This window comes from Seriola dumerili, unplaced genomic scaffold (assembly GCF_002260705.1).
Source record: "Seriola dumerili isolate Sdu_G_001 unplaced genomic scaffold, Sdu_1.0 BDQW01000242.1, whole genome shotgun sequence".
Lineage (NCBI taxonomy): Eukaryota > Metazoa > Chordata > Actinopteri > Carangiformes > Carangidae > Seriola > Seriola dumerili.
This window is the reverse complement of record NW_019174497.1, coordinates 7397434-7418225: the sequence shown is the minus strand read 5'-3', so window position 1 is coordinate 7418225 and position 20792 is coordinate 7397434. Positions and strand designations below refer to the sequence as shown.

Here is a 20792-nt window from a genome sequence, read left to right as displayed (position 1 = left end):
CTTTTATTTTTTTACCTTTTTGTACAAATTTCCTACCGACACAGTGAAAAAACAAATGAGAAAAGCCACCACAATTAAAGTAAAACAAATAAAACTAAGTGTACAAGTGTAAAATATTTGAAACACAATTAGATAGCTCTTGGAAAAAATCCTCATCCTGGAGAGAAATCAGTGAAGTATAACAACTTCAAATTTCCTTTATCTTATCTCTTAAGTTCCTATTTTCCGATATTCAATATAAGACATTAAATACATAGATTTGTCTTGATAAAGGTTGGTGAACAGGAGAGGGATGATGATTCCTGACAAAGTATCTATGTATGTTTTTTATATATATATAAATTTAGTAGGTTCTTATCCATCAAGCAATTTGAAACTATGCAAATGTATTTGTATTGTATGTAACTAAATTGCAGTAAAAAAAAAAAAAGCAGTGAAGTGACTGAAGAGGTGATTTTTCCTTTGCAGACCTGCGGCACAATTGAGAGAGAGCTGCAGTAAACATCAGTTACATTACGTACAGTAAGCACGAGTCACTGCAAAGAAGATTTGCCAGAAAACGTCCCATCCACAACTCTCATCTGTCAGTGCGAGGCAACAATTAATTGGAGTTGCAAAGTATTTTCTTTCTCCATGTAGATCAATAATGTCTCGGACAATTAGCCCCCCCCCCCCACACAAAGGGTTGAGGCCTGAATCCTGCATGTCACCCTCTTCACATAATGAAGAGACAGCGGGTGTCATGTCTGGACTTGGCAATCTGCTACTGACATGAGAGTTAGAGTATTAAATGGACTAACTGCCGGCTTTACCGTCGAGGAACACTGGTGTCTGAGCCCAATGATTACCACGGCCCCAAACAAAAATGACATTTGTCTGACAATAAAATTGGATACTAACCTGTCTGAAAGCTGTCTCCATTTGCCTAGAACAAACGTTGGCGTCGGCAAACAGTTTGACACACTTTCCCCTTGAATGCATAGAGAAGGCGAAGCCATCCTTTGGCTCACGGTAATGGCCCCTCATTGTTGGCCGCAGAGGATGTAGCGCTATTCATACCGGTGGATGATTGAAAAGAAAATTGAATCCCTTTTGATGTGATAAATGTGTCTATTACTGCATTTGCACACAAAATGTCGGTGGAAATTATAGTGGGGAGGCAGGACTCAGAGGGGAAAATACATAGGGATGGCATATTTGCTAGCCTTGATTGGAGCTGAAATATAAATATACTGTACCGGTAGATGAAATGAGTCCAAGCTCCCTGATTTTTCCACAGGAACTTCACAAATGAAAGGCCTTGAGAGCCCCAATTGTAAGACTATATAAAAAGGTTAAATGTCTGCATAGCTCTCTCTCTCTCTTTCTCTCCAAAGAGCTGTTTGATAAAGGACACCAACAACTGTTTGCCTTGTAATAAAAGGGAATTTTCTCTTTTCAGAAACTTCAGTTGGCCATGTGTACAATTTCTAAACACGTTGGCATCTCATCCACATACATACAACCTCACATTATTTGTATGTGGGCAATAACACAAGTTCATACTTTGACTAAATGACATGCACAACGAGCAACCTTCTCCTTCAGGGTCGAAGCTTTTTTCCTCTGCATTTTAATAACCATTATTTCATCAGAAAGAGTCTTTGGTGGTGTTAATGAATGAAAGCTTTCCTTGAACAGGAGTTCACTGTTCTCAAAAACTTCTTAAGAACTTTCTCTAAAGAATGTATTACAACAATCCACACAATTCAATATTTACTCACAATTCTCCAAATAACAGGCTTACTGACTTGGTACTGAAGGATCAAGGTCATCCACACAAATTGGTTCTCTGTGGGACACACCCACTGCGCATCTTAACCAGGCTGTGGTCGAGGAGTCGAAAGAAAAATGTTCTTTCCCAACCACTTTGTGAAGCGGAATTCTTAAGGACTTAGAAAAAGACAATCATGGTGCTAAGAGAAGCCGACTTCACTTACACTTGGCTGTTTTTCAGACGCATGAAAGGTAAGTACAGTGACTCATTTCTGTAGGCCGACAATTAAAGTAAGGTTTCCTGTCTAACACAGAACCACACCTCCTAAGAAGGACTGTTTTTAATTCATACATAAGCTACATGTAACCATCACTTCCTCATAGGAAGTAACAACAAAATAGATTGTGGTTGTAAATAAAAACAAAAACAAAACAAACAGGGTTGAAATGTTGAAATATAATAAAATGAAAGGAATGCACAAGTAGAAAAATTTAACCATTAAATTGACACAAAATACAGACTTAAGCAATGGCGTAGAGTACATTCTATTCAGATACAATTATATTAGAAATCCCTGGCATATGTGAATGAATTTCCTCTACTTATCATATGTATAAAAAAGATGATGAGCCATCTTTTTTATACATATGATAGGTAGAGGAAATTAATTTTTGTGCATTCTACAATTCATTCTACAAATATATGAATGGATTTGGGGCTCAGACAATCAAAAGTTTTGGGTTTGTGTCACAAGCATAAAATTTGCTCTGTTGTTTATACATTACATAACAAACTACAATGGCACGATGCTTTCAATACTGCTGCATTATCTCCTTTTCGTAATCAATGGCAGCGTACGCTGTGCTAAAGGAGATCGGACAGGAAGCACTGAAGCCCCTTTCCTCAGCATGTAGAGAATTCAACCAGCTCTTATCATGGCTCAGTTAATCTGGGTTATTTCACAGTGAGTAACCTTCCTAAGGCAATACACTATTTGACTTCAACCCCAGGCTCAGTCCCGTCCTGTGTGGCTTAAAAAGTGTGCAGCAGATGTACTGTTTTCTTTGTTTGATTTTTAGCTTATGATGAAAAATCATAAAGTTCCTATATGTAAGTGCTCTCTGCTGCCAAACGCAGTTTCTTGCTGTGAATGGGTGGTGGTGGTCATGGCCACTTGCCAAGAGCTTCAATCACCCAAGATGGATGTTAATACCAGGTGTGAACAGGGCCAGTGACTCACTATTAAGTAAAAGCAAAGTAGTATTATGAGACAGTATGAGCTAAGGCTAGCTGGTTAGCATGCAAACATCAGTAGAAGAAACAAAGTGATAGAAATAGGAGAAAACTGAGTTAAAATCGTTGTTTCTTTCTTTCCACTGCTGGAGACAGCTCTTAAGGAAAGAAGTTTCTTCTAAACTGGTGAATAAACAGCTGTTAATGCTAACGTTGGCTATGTAGCAATAACAAAAACTTTCATATAGCACCTTTAAGGTGCACAACATTTGGTGAATAACAAAAAACAACTCATTACATTTCTGTCATTTTGTATATACACCTTTGAAGTTGCATCAACGTCCATATACAGTAGTACTACATATCATCATGTAATTAGCACTAGCTGCAGGTTTAACTATGCTGTTGTATTGTCTCAAAATTTGGGATGGGAAGCTCAGTGGAAGCATCCTGGATGCACATAAATTTTTATGATGGAGTTAGGCTTATATCAGTTAAAATGTTCCCAACAAGCATGGTAATTTCTAAATAAGTTATTTTCCTAAATTTTTGCTTTTTATTATAGCAACAAATTTCCCTACGAAAATAGTCCCCAACAACTGCACATTTTGCTCCTGTTTGTGTCCAGTTGCCTACTATAGAAACAAACAAGCTTGGGGCTTAAAGCCACAGAAAAGGCAGGGAAGTCAGAATGACTCTTTTTGTTTTGGTCTTGTGATTTATTTGAAATAACCAAAAATATGGAATATCACCAGTTTTATCCTTTAAAATGGAAACTTGTGACCATGTTTAAAGTTCAACCTGCTTGTATTTGAATCGCTCATTTGTGTCCATCAATCCTTTATCCAGAAATCATGGAAAACATTTTGTAGCAGTTTCCACAAGAAGCAAAAGTGAGGACATATGATCCTTAATCAGCAACAATATCTAATCTTCAAATAATGAAATATAACTCTCCTCTCCTATACTATTCTCCTTCTACACATTTTATTTCAGAAGAAACTTCAGCAACATTAACTCCTGCTCTCCAACACAACTAGTACTTTGTTGATCCTTTCATAAATGATTAATTTTCAAGGATCAAAGACCCAAATGTTAATGTTTGCATTAACAATGATGAGGAAAAAAAAAAAGAAAAGAGATTGAGACACGAGGCACAGTAAGTAAATCTCAGTAAGAAGTGTCATAACAGTACATAAATGTATGCATGGGATATTGTGTGTGTCATCTTGTCTTTTTTTTTTTTACCAGCCCTCTTGTTTTAGGCTGTACCACTCCACCACTCTATTCTACCGCCTGACCCTTACATTTTTAATCGAGACACTCATCTCTCTTTCAATACACAACATCTTTGATGATGAGGCGCTCTTTGATGGCAAGTGAATTTCATTTGCGTCTAAAAGCTTGCAAAGTATTCAGTTCAAGACGATCACCACATTCGTGACTTCTAGGCAATTGCTGTAATGATGCAAAATGGTAAACATTGGCCCAACATCTAAATAATTTAACAGACTGAAAACATGCTGCTCCAATGTTTATGAAATTCATTTTGTGTTTACAGAGTGATCATGCTGAAATGTTCCATGGCATTGAGTGAGCATAAGAGGTCATGTTTGAATGAACTAATTGTACGGGTCCTCTAGATTTCACGATGACTTGGGTCAGACAATAGACTCCACCCTTATGAAGTCTTTGCTGCTGCACACGAGCCAAATGGAATACATCTGAAAAATATTTAGGGGAATTAAAAGTCATCTTATTGGCCTGCCATTGCCGCATACTTGCCTTTTAGCTTGAATGACGTTGAATGAAGTAAGCTGTAACCTAAATTCTAGATATGTCCTGGGGGACTTGCTGCAGAGATGTTTGCGGCACGCTCAGTTTTGATGTTAGGACGGCGTGATGGGGCATCAGGTATTAGGCAGCAGTGCTGACAGTGAGTGCAAGGAGAGCTCAGATTTATATGCCAAGCTCAATTTGGACACAAGTGTCTCCTCTTTGTAGGCGACAGCGCAGACTTCCATCTGTTTGAATGGATTACAGACAACTGATGGTGAAAAGTTCATTAATTGCAGACCTGTATTTTTGTATTGCCCTTCAATGGAGTCTAACTGTCATAGAAATGGACACTCAAAAGGAGTGTAGTCAAAAGTAGTTCTAATTTTAAAAACATTTTTTGACTTTTGTTTTTTAATAACTTACTTACATTTTACAGTAAAATTTGGTCTTTATTTCATTTCATTAAATTACCATTTGCAGGAATTTCTCTTTTCACTGCACATTAGAATGACTCTGATGCAGTGTGGTAGGTGATTAAATGAATGAATAAATAAAAATGAAAGAGCTCTACTGAGGCAAAACTTTAATCACCACACTTCATTCAAAATCAACAATTGTGTCTCCCACTGAGTCCTGTTTAATAAATACACGTGCCTGCAGCAGAACTCCAACCACCTGTGGTTAATGTGTAAACTGTGCAGCAGTGGGGATGAAGATGCCCATAGGAACATTGGCCCCTGATAAGCAAGCTGGGCCTCTGCTGAGTCACTGGACATACGAGTGGACAATTTCATTGACGTGTAAATACCACTGATGGCTCTTGAATTGTTCTGAGAGCAGATGTTAGAGCTCTGCTGTGCATTATATCACCATTTTTTAAGAAGTAGCCCATGTTTGGCCGATGTTTTGATGAACTGGTTTGCCTGGACATAACTCAGGTGGATTTAGAGCAGAGTGGGACTTTGGTCTGAATATTACTGAAAAAGTTCAGGGCCTAAAAGTCTTTGAAGGTAAAATTGGTAAGACTTTTGATCCACTTTGTTGAAAATGGACAGTGCATGTGCTGGTGCTGGGAACCAGCTTCTCCATGTGGACATCCACATTGATGAGCACGAACCTCAGAGAGGAATCCTGGACCTTCTCAGCAGACTCCGTCCTCACTGGAAGGCACAGGACATTCAGATGAAGGCAAGTGAATGTTTGTGTCTCCAGATGTTTGGGTCATCTGCCATTTAATCGATGACTGTGAGTTATTATGAAAACATCAAGTTCCTATGTTTCTAGGTTGGTTTATAAAAGTATCGCTAAGATGAACTTTAATTCTTGTGACCCTGCATTAATCTGTTGGACAATGCATGAACAGTATTTTACTGTATATACTGTAGGGTTTGCTTTGCGTGCGCTGGTCAACCTTGATAATATTAGCACAGAAATCTGGGCCAGCGTTTAGGTTTCAGGTTTTCGGGTGCTGCTCTTCCATCAGAAAACCTGAACAGTTCCTAGCTCCAAGGATGGGAATGGGAAGGCCTCACTAATGCTGCGTTCACACAAAGTCAGCAGAAACACCACTTATTCCAACTTCTTTACCAAGTGAAACCAGACACAAACAAACAGTGTACAGTGCATTAGTTTTAATATTGGATTTCATTTTGATATAATTGCCAGCGATGTTGCATTTGCAGCCATTCTGCCAACAGTTTGTTGATGCGTTTGCAGCTGTTGGAGACATCATCGGTGTCAGAAATTCACAATATCTCCAACTTGAAATCACAAGTTGGAGCCGCTCATAATTACAGTTTAAACAAAATGACAAATCACATGACCCCTGGACTTTATTAAGAAAGAGTCCAATGTTTTTACTTATCTACATATCAGGTTACAATAAGTTCATATTCAGTTCTGCCTCCTCCACTCAGACTCGTTTCAGGTTAGATCCCTGTTAATCCAGAATCATAGAATATTAACCATTTGTGTGAAGTCTGGAGTAATGGCCAAACTCATGTTTTTTGAGGTCACCTTGACCGTGACCTTTGAACCACCAAATTCTAATCAGTTTGTCCTTGAGTCCAGGTGAACATTTTTTACCAAATTTAAAGAAATTCCCTCAAGGCATTACAGAGATATCGCGTTCACAAGGCCAAAACCTTGTTTTGTGAGGTCACCGGGACCTTGACCTTTGACCACTAAAATGTAATCAGTTCATCCTCGAGTCCACGTGAACATTTGTGCCAAATTAGAAGAAGTTTACTAAGATATCGTGTCCACAAGAATGGGATGGATGGACAACCCAAAGTCAGTATGGGTCTGGTGGCTGTGTTGGTGAAACATATTCAGTTGAGATACAATAGGAACAAGTCTCACACAATGGGATCTCCCTGCTTTACCCAAAGCATCCAATATGTTAAGTACTATGATGTGGTAACTGTGTTCATAGTCCAGTGAAGCATCTGTTATACTGACCCCTGTAAAAACTGTTGAAGTACAGTTATGGCTAAACCCACAGCTGCAGGTGTTAATGTACTAACTCGCCACAGGTGTTCTCAGTTACAGGCTGAGTACAGGCGCTTACAGGAGTGTGTTCTGTGTGTACTGGTCAGGCTCATTAATTGGCACCTGATTCTCTTTGCTTGTTTTTGTTGAACCTGTCAGCAGGAATACTCCTCTGTGATTGGTTGTGTTCAGATTGGCTTGTGAGCAGCAAGTTAATGTCATAGCAGCAGAAGTTATGGAGTGCTGTATGCTGAGAATGAAATGTACTGAGTTGTAGCAGAAAAGGATGAAGGTCAACACTGAACGTTTTAAATGACTGACACGCCGCAGTCATTGTTCAGACTTTTTGAAACTTTTGTCAAAGACATGATCCACTTTTCTCATGAAACTAGCCACAAACCTGAAGGACGGAAGACGGAAGATCTTTTCTTCTTTCTCTTCTTTCTCAGCACAGTTCTGTCCAACTTTAATTCAAAAAAGCCTCTTATCAACCAAAATTATTTAAAACACTGTAGGTGGATGAGTGGTTTGATGACAAATCACATTCACTGTGATGCTTGACTTTCATCTTTTCACTAAACTATTGTTTTAACTGTTGGAAAACAGAACTATATCACAAAACTATATTGAACTGCATATTGAATAATGTTAATGATTTTTACTTTTATTTCTTTCAAAATAAAAGACAAATTACATGCACACATGGTAATAATATGTAACATTTAGTGGAGTTTAAGGGTCTGAAAAAAAGTCTGTCTTGAGTAATGTTTACTAAAAATGACAGAGCCCAGCTGTTCAAGGACATCATTTTTGAATTTGAATTTTATAACAATAACACAAATATAGACTATCACCAACTTTAGTCTTTAAAATTAAAAGTCATGACTTTAAAGTACAACCAGTTGGAACTATTTTTAGGAAAAAAAAAATTAAACCACATTTGACACTGAACCACAACAGCAGTATTTTCAAAATAAAAGCACAACACGGAATAGCTATATTAAAAGCACACACAATAATAAAAGGTGATATTCAGTTTAAGGAATGGAAAAATTCTAATGTCTCAAATTTCACTGTATAGAAAGACGTCTTAAAGTTATTACACCAGCAGAAAAGCCAAGGTAACTGGACAACAAAAGGAGACTTTTACTTTCTCTTTTTTTTTTAAACACTGGGAACAGATGCGTAGATGTTGTCAGAGCATCTGCTCAGTACAGAATAATCCCATTCTGGTCCCATGTGCAAACACAAGGTCCAATCTTTCAGAGAAATTGGGTTTATGTTTGTTAGGTGACAGCACATTGGATGGGTGACCTCTCAATCTACACCAGGTCCAGTAATGTACACAAAGGAGTAGATGTTTCCCTTCAGCCCTCAGGCCCCAACGGCCCCTTTAATGATGTATTGTGTTCATCTGATTGGAATATACAGAGTGAACAGGGGAAGGACAGATAGCTCCTACTGCTACACCTGTGCTTTTAACTGTCAGTTTACCTCTTTAAATTACTTTCTGCTATATCTTGTATTCATATTTATCTATTTGACTGCTCTTTTTTTATTATTATGCCTTCCTGTGACGCATTGTAATCCATTTTTTTTTGTGACAAATGGAACAATAGATCAAACTGAAGGCGAGGCAAGTTCATTTATCAATTCAGTTAATATTTTATTACATTTTTTTTCAAGAAAGATTAAAAAGAAAAAAAAAAGAATGAACACACACACACACTAGTGTTCTAAAAAGCGTTTAGGAAGTGCTCTAAATAGTAAGTTTTTGTTTTTCAAATTACAATTTATTTTATTTATCAGTTGTTTCAAATATCATAACATGCAGTAACTTTCATATAAATATATGATTATGAAAATAATACTGTATATGCAACTCAGAGACAAAAGGAATTTAATAACACTGTGAAAGCCAATGCAAAGCATCCAAGTGGTGCCTCTTTAAATAGTTGATCAGATGTGAAGGTGGGCCTGTGTTCACTTCCCCTCCAGATGAAAAACTGTTGTGTGCAGGTCCCATCTGAGGCTCAGAAAATGCCTTGGAGACTGTGGCAGAGAATGAGAGACTCTGAGAAACCGCTGAATGACAACAAATGTCCGACGAGACCTTTGCAGGCAAACAGTGGTCACTGTGGGATTGTAGTGTACACACACAGAGCCAGGCAGGGCTGAGCTGGAAGTGTCAAAAAACAAGTCCAGGCTGCAGCTCTCTGCAGCTGGACGTCTGTCATTTACCTACTCTTGCATATGTGTGTCTGTTTTTCTGCATGACGGTTTAATTTAACATTCATGTATTTTGGGTTTTTTTTTTTTTTGCTTCAGTTTAGAGGAAAGCAAAATCAGAGATCCAGGAGTTTTCTTCTTTCAGCTCTTTATCCCTTTCAGTCTCAGTCTGTTTATATAATGTTTGTTGTTTCGTTCATATATATAATATCTTGACTATTAATACTATGAATCTGGGTTTACATTGATTACAGATTTGCTTTCCTGTTAACACTGCGCATCACAAAAATTTGTATTTTATTAACTTTCTAAAGAAATAAAGAATATGCTTCATCTGAACACAGTATAAACTAAACATTTCAACATTAATCCAGGACCTGCTGATTGATACAGGTGTGAATTCTCTCGCAAATATGCAAATGCCCTAAAACCAACTGATGCACAATGAACCTGGGACTTTAGATGGCTGATCCATTGATCCTCAATGGTGGAATGTAACAAGTATGTTTATGTAAGTATTTGTAATTCGAGTATAGTAGTATAGTCATACTACTTTATACTTTTACTCCATGACAGTTCAGAGAGTTATTTGTACTGTTTTACTCCACTACATTTTTTTCACAGCCATAAGATTTTCCATGTGATCAAATTATGAAATTTGATGCAATGTTAAAGAATAAACTACAAACGGTACTTAAAGTTGTTCACATTTGGTGCCACTTTGACAATATTCAAATGGCTTACTTCCTTTATCATATATGATAAATTTAGGTGCCACTATGCACAATGAGTACTTTTCTTTTTGATACTTTAAGTAGATTTTGATGCTAATACTTGTATATTTATGTACATAAAATTCACAATATGGTTCCTTTTAATTTAAACATGGCCTCTTTATATATTTGAAAAATTCAGGATTAAACGTGTTCTGATGCAGAACGCAGGTATTTTCTCAGGTTTCTTTTCAAGTATACAAATCAGCAGTCACTGGTAAATGATCTCTCTGTTTCTATATTTTTCACAAGACTGTGTCTTTAATGGAAGGTTTAGAGGAAATTTTAGGTAATGGGCCATAACAGTGGGGAATTAGTGGCCTGTAAAATGATATTGCAGCAGAAGTTGTAAGTCCTGAAACCAAACATATGGCATCTGTTGGCTTCATGTATTTAAACTGTAAAGCTCCATGTTTAGTGTGATAGTTCAAGGAGTGACCCATTAAACTTCACATGTATTTCACTTACACAGTAATGTACAATTACTGCCTGTTGTACACACTACACGAACAACAGCTCATGCTGTAACTTTATTGTCCACATGTCACTTTTGCAAGAGGTTGCACAGTGTTATCATTGTTATCTATATAAGCACTAGTTTACAATGTTCTTAGAAATAAACAATGATAAATGTGTGATGGACTCTTTGGAATCTACAGTATGTTGAAATTTATGGTATAACTACGCCATAAAGTGTTTCATCTGCTCTGTTTCCACATATAATAATTTTTCTGTATTAACTTCCTTTCTGATTTTCTTTTCTTCCAGACGTTCACAGAGGGCATCACCAACCAGCTGATCGGCTGCTACGTGGGCTCTCTCCAGGAGCCTGGTTGTGTCCTGGTGCGGCTGTACGGCAGAATGACGGAGCTCTATGTGAACCGGGACCGGGAGGTGGAGATGTTCCAGGTCTTCCACGCCCACGGCTGCGGCCCACAGATCTACTGCAGCTTCCAGAATGGCATCTGCTACGAGTTTGTTAGAGGAACGGTGCTGGACGACGACCTGCTCAAGCAGCCCTCCATCTACAGGTCTCTGCCAGAGCAGTTTTAACATTTGATTGATTTCTTCTGTAAAGTTGATTTGATCACAGACAGTGAGCTGAACATGTAGGGAGGGAACATGTTCATGCAATGATGACCATCATCCAGTGTGACAAGGTTGTCATTAAAAGGAGAAAAACAGTGACTCAAAGTTAATCAGAAATCATTTTGAAAGAGTTAAATCTTGACTTTTCAAAAACTTTTCGGTATTGAGCTTCATCACTAAGTTTGCAATATGGAATGCGAACTTAGCCCCCAATCTGAACAACATGTGTGTGTGTGTCTGTGTGCGTATATATATATGTATATATATATATATATATATATATGTGTGTGTGTGTGTGTGTGTGTTTATATATATGGTATGGGTACTGAATGATATGAACAAAAACAGTGGCATTCAGGTCATACTGCATCTATTAGGTTTGTTGCCACGTACTGTAGCCAAATGGGACTTTATGAGTGAGTTGTTATTTCATCATTATATAAAAACAATATGTTCAGTCATAGTACGTGATCTGTGAGTAAAATGATACAGCACAACATTATGGAATTTACTACTTAAACAGGGCTACTTCTTTGACATTTCAAGTTCATTAGTTAAAATATAATATGGTGGTTAAGATATGAGTTACAACAAACTTAATGTAAGTTTTATTTACTGTGAAGGCTGTTCAATCAGTGCTATCAGTATCACAGAAAAATACACAGTCAAATGATGTAAAATCTATTGTTTTCAGGTCAAACAGGTTTATTACTGAGAATAATGTGTTTTCTAAGAAAATAGTTGGAGGTCATTGTTGGAGGTCATGTATGTGTGTGTGTGTGTGTGTGTGTGTGTGTGTGTGTGTTTCTTTGTGCTGATGCAGGTGTTTTTTTCTTAATTATTTGAGTTGAGTCATGTTTCATGTTGAGCAATGTTGTTTAGTCATGGCCTCTGTTTCATTCATCACTCTGATGATAACAGGCCAGCATCATTATTCTCACCACAGGACAGTAGGACACAACACAGCAATGCCGAGGCTGAGCAGCCAGGGCCATGATGGACATCCATCACCCTGCTCTGCCTGATACCCTCTGTGGAGTATACCCAGAAAACTCTATGTCACCACTCAGATGCCTCAAGAATGAGCACTCTGGTGGTCAAAAGGTCACAAATGCAACAAGGCCCATTTTTTGAAAAGAAGAACAAGATAAGAGCGCTAAATGGAAAGGGAGTTGTGTGTCTACTCTGATAATGGTTGTTTGGGCAATAACAGCGTCAGCCAGGCTCATCTGAGAAAATGTTTTCTCTCCGCAGATTGATCGCAGCAGAGATGGGGAGAATCCACTCGATCCAGCCAAAATGTGGTCTGTCTGCTGAACCTCTGCTCTGGACAAAAATGTCCCACTTTCTCACACTGGTGCAGAGCAGCATCAACAGCAGCCCGGCCGAGCAGTGCTGCACAAAGAGGTACAACTCATGACACCATCTCACTGATGTTTTTAGTAGATATATACATTTAAGTCTGTATATTTGATTTGTTGTTAGTGATTTGGTTGGCCTCAGTCAAACTGGTGTTTTCTTCACCAAGGGATGTTTAGTTGATGAAATGACCTGCAACTGTTTTACTGTTATAGATATGAATGAAACATGACTCTGCAGCTGTATGACCTATTTATCATCTCAGATTTATTGACTACAACACTTTTGCGGACAGTGACAGACTTTCTAAGAGTTGAGGTTTGCATTTAGCTTCAGCAGTTTATCTGCCCTGTAGTCACAACTACACACAAGAGGAGCTTTTGTTCAAACCGGAGAGGTACAATAGTCAGCGACACCGCATACAGCCAGAGAGACCTTCTCAGGGGTTCAGGGCTGTCAGAGATGAACTTGAAATTTGGAAAACAGAAAATCAGAAGCAAAAGCCAAGAGCAGCCCAACCAGCTGACCGTTCGCTAAACCCAACCCCCTGAACAGTGAATTTCTGATCTTACCATAGCAACTGTAACTAAGCATGACAGGTCTGTCAAGCTTTGGATTTGTCCACATGCTGAAAAGTTTGGAAGGGGGTGTCATCTTGCTTTAACCCTCCCAAATCAAAAACACAAAAGCAAAAGTGTAAGAAATGGATTAAATGGTGTGTTTATCTGTTCTAAAATAAGCTGAAAACATTAGCACGCCCGGCTAACTAGAGTAATACAGTAGCCTACTAACTTATAAAAATACTCCATTACAAGCCCCTCATTAAGAATTCACCCTACATTAGTACATATGAATTAGTAGCAAGAAGTACTTCAGAGGCCAAAGAGCATGTCATCAACTACCTAAGTTAGTTTGTGAGGTTACAGGTTACGTTAGAAGAAGCTCCACTGACAACTAGCACAACTACTGTAAAGTTGGGACGCTGACTTTTCACCTGGGGCCTGCATTTAATTTTAGTCTTTAAACACAAATTTAAGACCCCTTTACAAGTTTCATGTTTTAAAACGAGCCAGCTGGAACCATTACATATCAGCTGGAGACAGCATTTTCAACTAGCTAATGGAGCTACACTACGCTCAGCTTCATTAGCATGTTAGCTACAGCTGAAAGGGTCAGTCTGGGACAGTAGGCTGCTTGACTTTGTCTTTTTCTGCCAGAATTGAAGGATCAATTGTTTAAAAAATTACTTTGGATGAATAATATTACTCATTATCAGAAAGCTGGATGGGTGTAGCAGGCATAACTAAGAGAGGGCGGGGTTTAGTGAATGGTCAGGTGTGCTCTCAGGTGTACAGTACGAAAGGTTCAAATTACAGTCTGGGCGAGGGAAGACAGCTGTCCATCATCCACTGTTCTGAGAATTACACCAGTTTCAGAGTTGGTGTAGGACCTCAGTAGTGGATCTTCGCCATCATCCTTTTGATAGAAACCAGCCACATTTTTTCACATTTTTATCTCTGAGGCCGCAGCCCTTCCACTGATGCCTTATCAGTTTCTCACATGCAAAAAGTACATTTCTCAAACCTGCTCCTTTCCACCAGTATATTGTCTTTTAAGTCGCTGGACAGTCACTGCTGGAGTTGTTCTTTTGGCACATTCACCTCTCACCATGTGGACGGAGGCCGTCTCTGTGAGCTGTCATTGGTCAGAGGGACGAGGCGGGGGAGTGGCCTCCGTGGCAATGACATTGCATTATCTCTAACAGGGGTCAGGGAGTGAGAGGTGAGAGGGGCGCTCCAGACACTACAAAGAAACAGACGCTCGGCCACAAGCTTCCTGCAGAGCTCTCCCTTATCGGTCAAACGTTCAACCTTGTTTATGTTTGCAGCGAAGGGGTCAGAAGTCCACACAAACTGTGGCTGCAAGGCCCAGAGTATCAGAGTCGCTTTGAGTTTCCTCTTTGAGTTTCTTCTTTGAGTTTTAGCAAGTAGGTAAAGCAATTTGTACCAGACTGAGTCATCTATAAAAGAGAAGGAATGCAGCAGGTATGATAAGAAGTCGTTTTTCAGAAAGACAAAAGCCCCACAAAGATCCAAGAGAAAGCCGTCCCGGCTAAACATTTTTGCCATCAGGAAGACAAGAAACAGGCAGCCATTCTTGTTCTCAGTCAGTATTTTCTGGTTCATCTGGCTTTTCATTAGCACTCCTTTTTTTTCTTCTATGATCTAGGAATGTTTTCAGCAAAATAAAATTACCACAAGCAGGCTGAAATAAATCATGCATCAATTTAGCCAAACCTTTTGAATCTCACATTTTTAATTTCATCAACAAAAATTCACACTCAAAGTGCTGATTTGTTGAGAATTCAACACACACACAGAAAAGTAATGAGATGCACTTTTAACTGTCTCAACAGTTTTCATTTTATTAACCAATGTCTACTCTTACAGTTCACTCATTTTTATTTTCATGCTCAAGCTTTACTTTTACACAGAACTTTCAAAACTGGTGAAAGACTCTTCTACTCGAAGCTTTGAGTGTGTGGATGAATCAGAACATCAACTTAGGATAAAGTACTGAAACATGCATCTACAGGAGCAAACTGCACCACATGTACAGGTCCAATAGATGGTGCTATATTGTGAGACATTTGTGTGAGTGAGTGGTTTGACACGGACCACTGCTGCTCAAACACAGATAGACGTGCAGAACAAAATGATCTGGAATCCATCATCTGTTCGGATATAAATAAAAATAGAGTGCTGGAGAAGTGCGATAAAGAGATGGAAGGAATGCTGCAGCATCATTTATTAGGTTTGAGATTTAAGAGGTTAATTTATGGTTGAAACTCAATTCTGTGGTGTGTATTTCTGTTTGCATATTCACTGGTCTCTTGAGTGTGCAACTGCATGTGTGACATGACACACATACAGACACACAGAAGCGGGGACAGAGGATACCAAGAATGGGGGGGAAGAGGGGTTTTAAACAGGCATCAGAGAAACTTTTGTACTTAAGAGTGTATGAGTGTTGGTATGAATGTGATCTTCAGAGGAAATGGTAAAAGAAAGGCAGAGAGAGAGAGAGCAGGAAGAGGCTGCACCTGCAGAGGAGGTCTTCAGCTCTCAAGCCACCCGCTGTGCAAAGAGAGAGACAGATAGAGAGACAAAGAGAGAGAGAGAGAGAGGGTGAGAGGGAGAGAGGGAGAGAGGGAGCGAAAGAGGCTACAGCAGCTGCAAGGTTCGGAGAGAGAGAGAGAGGGAGAGAGAGAGAGAGAGAGAGAGCACAGTAGAAGTCAGAGATGGGAGAGAAAAGAGAGAAAAGCAATGGAAAGCAAAAGTGCAACCTCTTCTTCTCCCAAAGGCCCCCTGCTACGTTTCCCGTTTGCACTTCCATGAATCGTATAAAAAACCGCAAAGAGCAAAAAAAAAAAAAAATCAGCAGTGCTCGGCTGGTGTTTGAAATCATATGTAAATAAGGCACATTGATAATGAAGCGCCAGAGGAGGAAATTCCACTAATTACCTTACAGAGACTTGACAGGGAGCAGGAGGCGAACGTACTTGATGCACTGTGCCTTCATGAAAAGGACAGAAAAGAGAGAGGAAAAGATCTGATGGCAAGACGACAGGTTTCCATTTAAAGTCAATGGAGGTCTTTCATTTAGCTTTTGACTCCGAGTGATCGTGGGTTTCTATGGTAAAGTCGGTTTGTTAAGGTTAAAGAAATGGATGGGTTGAAAAGGAATCAGGGTGATTCACCATTCGACTCTGTGTTTTAATTCATATTAGAGTGAGAGATGGATAAATTATGCATGTCAGAGGGGGTCGATTGCAAGTAACAGGAAGATTTCACAGGCGAGGAGATGTGAGTGAGACTCTGACAGCTCTACTCGAGGCCTACACTATTTTGAAAATGCAATTTAGAATTAAATTTTACATTCCCCACAATTTGAGTCGACAATAAAAGTGAAGCAAACTCTTTCTTTTTTCTATAAATGTATCAAAAAGATTCAGGAAACACAATCAAGTTTAGATCTCAACCTGTTTTTATTCAGTCAGTCCTTCCTCCATCTGTCTATCCACAGCAGGAAGGAGGAAGTGAATGACGTAGAGGAAGATAATATACAAAAATGACCTGTTGTGTTGTTGCAGATGTGTAGGAGGAGTTGTATAAGTCGGTCTGTGTCACGACTATAAACACGGCTCGGCTCCTCTGCTTTTATTGTGCGTTCCTAACAGGCCCTACTAAATTATGTCTACAAGTGTGTATAATACCGGAGCATCTGTTTGTTCCCCTTTGAATAAATAGGTAGTGTTTAAATTACACTGTTTAAATTACCTTCTTGTCGTGGCTCGATGACTGAAAAGAAAAAAACTCGAAAATTAATTAGGAGACGGATGCTTATGCAGCATTTCTTCCATCCAAGGACATTAGTCTTTGATAGATAGAGTAATCAACAGAGTGAAAACAAGGCATGTAACCTTACAAGGGTCCCTGAACCGCCTCAGTTTACAAACATGTTCTTAGAAGAAAAGTGTGGAGTTCATGACAAACCTGCTCCTCCACTTTTTCAGCAAACGTTCTCACCCCCCTCTCCGACTGCGCCGGAAGATTTCCCTTCGATGCACAAGTTCAGTGTTTTCCCCTCAGCTGCTGTACATAGGTATATCCACTGTTTGTTTGTGATTAGACTGAAATCCTGATTTTTCTATTTTAACCAGTAACCTTTGTAAGTCTGTGTTTTTCCTTTAACCTGTGGTGGACAAGCCTCAGCCCACAACAGGACACTAACTCTGTTGAAATCCAGACAAAATCAAATTCTTTTAGGGTGAACAGTCTTTAAATGCACGTGAGTCACAGTGTGTGAGGGGAAGCTCTCAGTTACACTGAACCCTTCAGAGAAAAGAAGAATAGTTGGAAAAAAAAAAAACATAAAGGTACAATGAGACGTTCTTACAGTGTCTTTTTCTAGTTAATGTCTTTTCTTCTTTGTCCTACCTTTAACTAACTTGTCATTGTTAAGAGGAACCCCTCCCATGTCACATGCTTCTGAAGACTGTGAAGTAGCATACATTTACTCAACTGCAGCACTTCAGTATAGTTTAAACTCCATATTATATACCAGATTTCAGAAGGAAATGTTTGCACTTTTTTTACTTCACTTCATCCATACCTGTTAACTACTGGTTAATTTGCTAATTAAGATTAAGACCAAAACATGTGATCAGTTTATAGAATATGTTGTCACAGGTTAAACTACTCAACTGTACATACTTACCTGCCAACACTCCTGTAGTTCAAGGTAACCTCCCGTCACCCTACTGCCATGGCCCTCAACCTTTATCATAAATAATCATCATACATGTATCCATATGTTTTCTATGTTTGTCTGACATTATCAAAGTTGCCAGGTTGTGTATGAAACACGGGCTGGACGCACAATCCACACACGTACACACAATTTCAACCCATCCGTTAGCACAACTTGGCAACCCACCATCTGATTCAAGTGGTGTGTGCAGCTGCTCTCTGTGCAGGCAGGACATCTGACTGTGGGATGAATGAATTGTTGTTAAATAGATAAGATCAGATAAGACTTTATTAATCCCAAGACAAACAAAATAAACACGTTTTGTTAAACAAGTTTATTTTATGTTCATGTAATCTAATGATGAATGTTAATATTAAATGAGAAAAAAATGTTCCATATTTTGAAACCTAAGGTCTGACATAATGTAGTTAAAATCACTCCAGCACATCCAACGACAGGGAGATACTCTGTCCACATTAATACACCAGTATCAATCATTCAACCAACTATAGGGGCCATTTGTCTACAGGACAAGGACATTTACTCCTATAATACTTTTAGTAGCCTAATTTTTGTTGAACATTTATTTATGGTTGTTTTACATAATGAAAAACAGGATGACAAAACATACTCAAATAAAGTTGACATGTACAGCACTTACAAAAAGGACAGTAAATGAAAGTATGCTAATAACAAAACCTCTTCCCACCCCTCATACTGGGGGCAAAAAAATCCATGAAGTAAAGTTAGGGCTGCATTCTCTAGTATTTCCACATCATCACTGCTAACACTGAGAAAGGTACACAGTTATATGATACAAGGGGGACAGATCTAATGGTCCTTGATATGCTGTAGCACCAGGTTCCATGTGGGTTGCCAGACGTTCAGTTCATTAAGTAGCCTAAATTACACCGGTAATTAAATTTTGTACTTTTACTTAAGTGAGATTTTGAATTCAGGATTTTCTTTCACCTCTGTCCACAGTGCAATCAGTGCACAGCTGCTAGGGCTGAAGTTACAAGAAAGCCAGATGCACCGTGAAGCAGAAGTTGTGCGCAATACAAAAGTATTCTTTAATTTAATGTGGAAACAGTCATTTTTGCTTCCATGTAAAGTTGTGGTGACAAAATGTAAAAGTTAAGCTGCATTACTTTGGAAGTGGAGAACACTGACTGACTGTTTTGGATATTTGCTGACTAATGATAACACCTGTCTCATGTCTAAATTATAAATTTGATAACTAAAGGCTCAAGCTCTTGGAATGAAGTATCACACACTGGCTAAATTGCTAATCATGAATGATGTGTGGTTTACTGACATCACCTGAAGTGACTTTTGGGAGCTGAACTTGTGCTGCCAACCTACACAACCGCCTTGTACCCACAGCTACGAATCAAACACACTCCTCTTTCATGAAACATGCCTCAAAACGTTGGAGAGACAATCCTGTCTTCTCCATCATGAAAAAAAAGTAATGTCAGTGGTTTTTACCTCTTACAGTTCTGCGGCTCTGCTAGAGGTGCCCAGCTTTGAGACTCTGTCAGCGGAAATGGAGTCACTGAAGAGACACCTCTCGCAGACTGACTCGCCGACTGTCCTCTGCCACAACGACCTCCTGACGAAAAACATAATATACAACCAGAAAGAGGGTGAGGAACGGCACTGCACATCACTGACGGGCAGATTTTCATCAACTAGATGCCAAAACCCGAGTGAAAACATTTCAGAATAAAAGACTGCCTCATTCTCCACCCTTTAATTGTAGCTCTGTGATGAAGGAACCTCGGTCCATTACTGAGGCTAAATTAAAAGAATGTGTCTCTTTTCATCCGTTTGAAATAATGCAGCTCACAGTCTTCATATTGCTTCCCTTTATTTTACACACGGAGGTAAACCTTTGCACTGCTGAAATCCTGTTCCCATTTTATTAAATATTTTATCTCATTTGTTTTATCCTTTTTATTATGAGTTTATTTTTCTCACACATTTTACAAAGATGCCATGGGCGACTCTCAGTCAAAAGAAACTCCTTGTGCCTTTGACTCCTACAAGGTTCTGTACTTTCAATAAAAAGAAGGAGAGTCAGCTATACCTGAGATGTGTTCGTCATGTTGCCCTGGTAACCGCTACTGCTCTCCCTCTCTCTCCTCCTCCATCAGGAATGGTGAAATTCATTGACTACGAATACGCCGATTACAACTACCAGGCCTTCGATATTGGAAATCACTTCAACGAATTTGCCGGTAGGTCTGTGTCATGATGAAAACAAGTTCAATTTGCCAGAACATATAAGACTGATGTTGAATAGATGTTGTGTGTACAGCATGTGATATGCAGAATGACTGCTCAGTTTGTGCACTCTCCTTAACTATGATATCATTTTATCTTTCTGCCGATATGTACCATGACACTATGTCCTCCTCCCTCTGATGCTGCCAAGACAAATTGCTGTCTTCAGTATGTATTGTGTCTGGTGATAATAGAGACAGTGATGTACCAGCTGTGTCACAATGAATCTTCACTTTAACACTTTTAGATTGAAGTGATTGAAAACTTGTGATCATTACAGCTTTCATGTCAATGTTCACCATCTCAAAGTGACTGTAACTGAAGTCACATCTGAAAATTATCTGTGTTGTTCTTGCCCCTTGACCCTTAAAGGACCCATATTGTATAAAGTGATATTTCCATGTGTTATTTGATTATAAATCAGGTTTAGCTTCTATATTAATACAGTGAAAGTATCAAAGCCTCAGTCCACAGAGAAATGC

The 20792-nt window shown here is 38.9% G+C and overlaps 1 protein-coding gene across 1 annotated transcript in view; it reads left to right on the top strand.

Annotated features, from left to right (window-relative positions):
• Window positions 1-5532: 5532 nt before the first annotated feature.
• LOC111229674 (ethanolamine kinase 1-like) overlaps window positions 5533-20792 on the top strand; it is a 32154-nt gene continuing 16894 nt past the window's right edge. Inside the window, exons 1-5 of the mRNA XM_022756097.1 lie at window positions 5533-5956; window positions 11029-11291; window positions 12604-12756; window positions 19522-19670; window positions 20181-20264. Of these exons, the coding sequence (XP_022611818.1) occupies window positions 5816-5956; window positions 11029-11291; window positions 12604-12756; window positions 19522-19670; window positions 20181-20264 (790 nt within the window). The 5' untranslated portion in view covers window positions 5533-5815. The remainder of the gene's footprint in view (window positions 5957-11028; window positions 11292-12603; window positions 12757-19521; window positions 19671-20180; window positions 20265-20792) is intronic.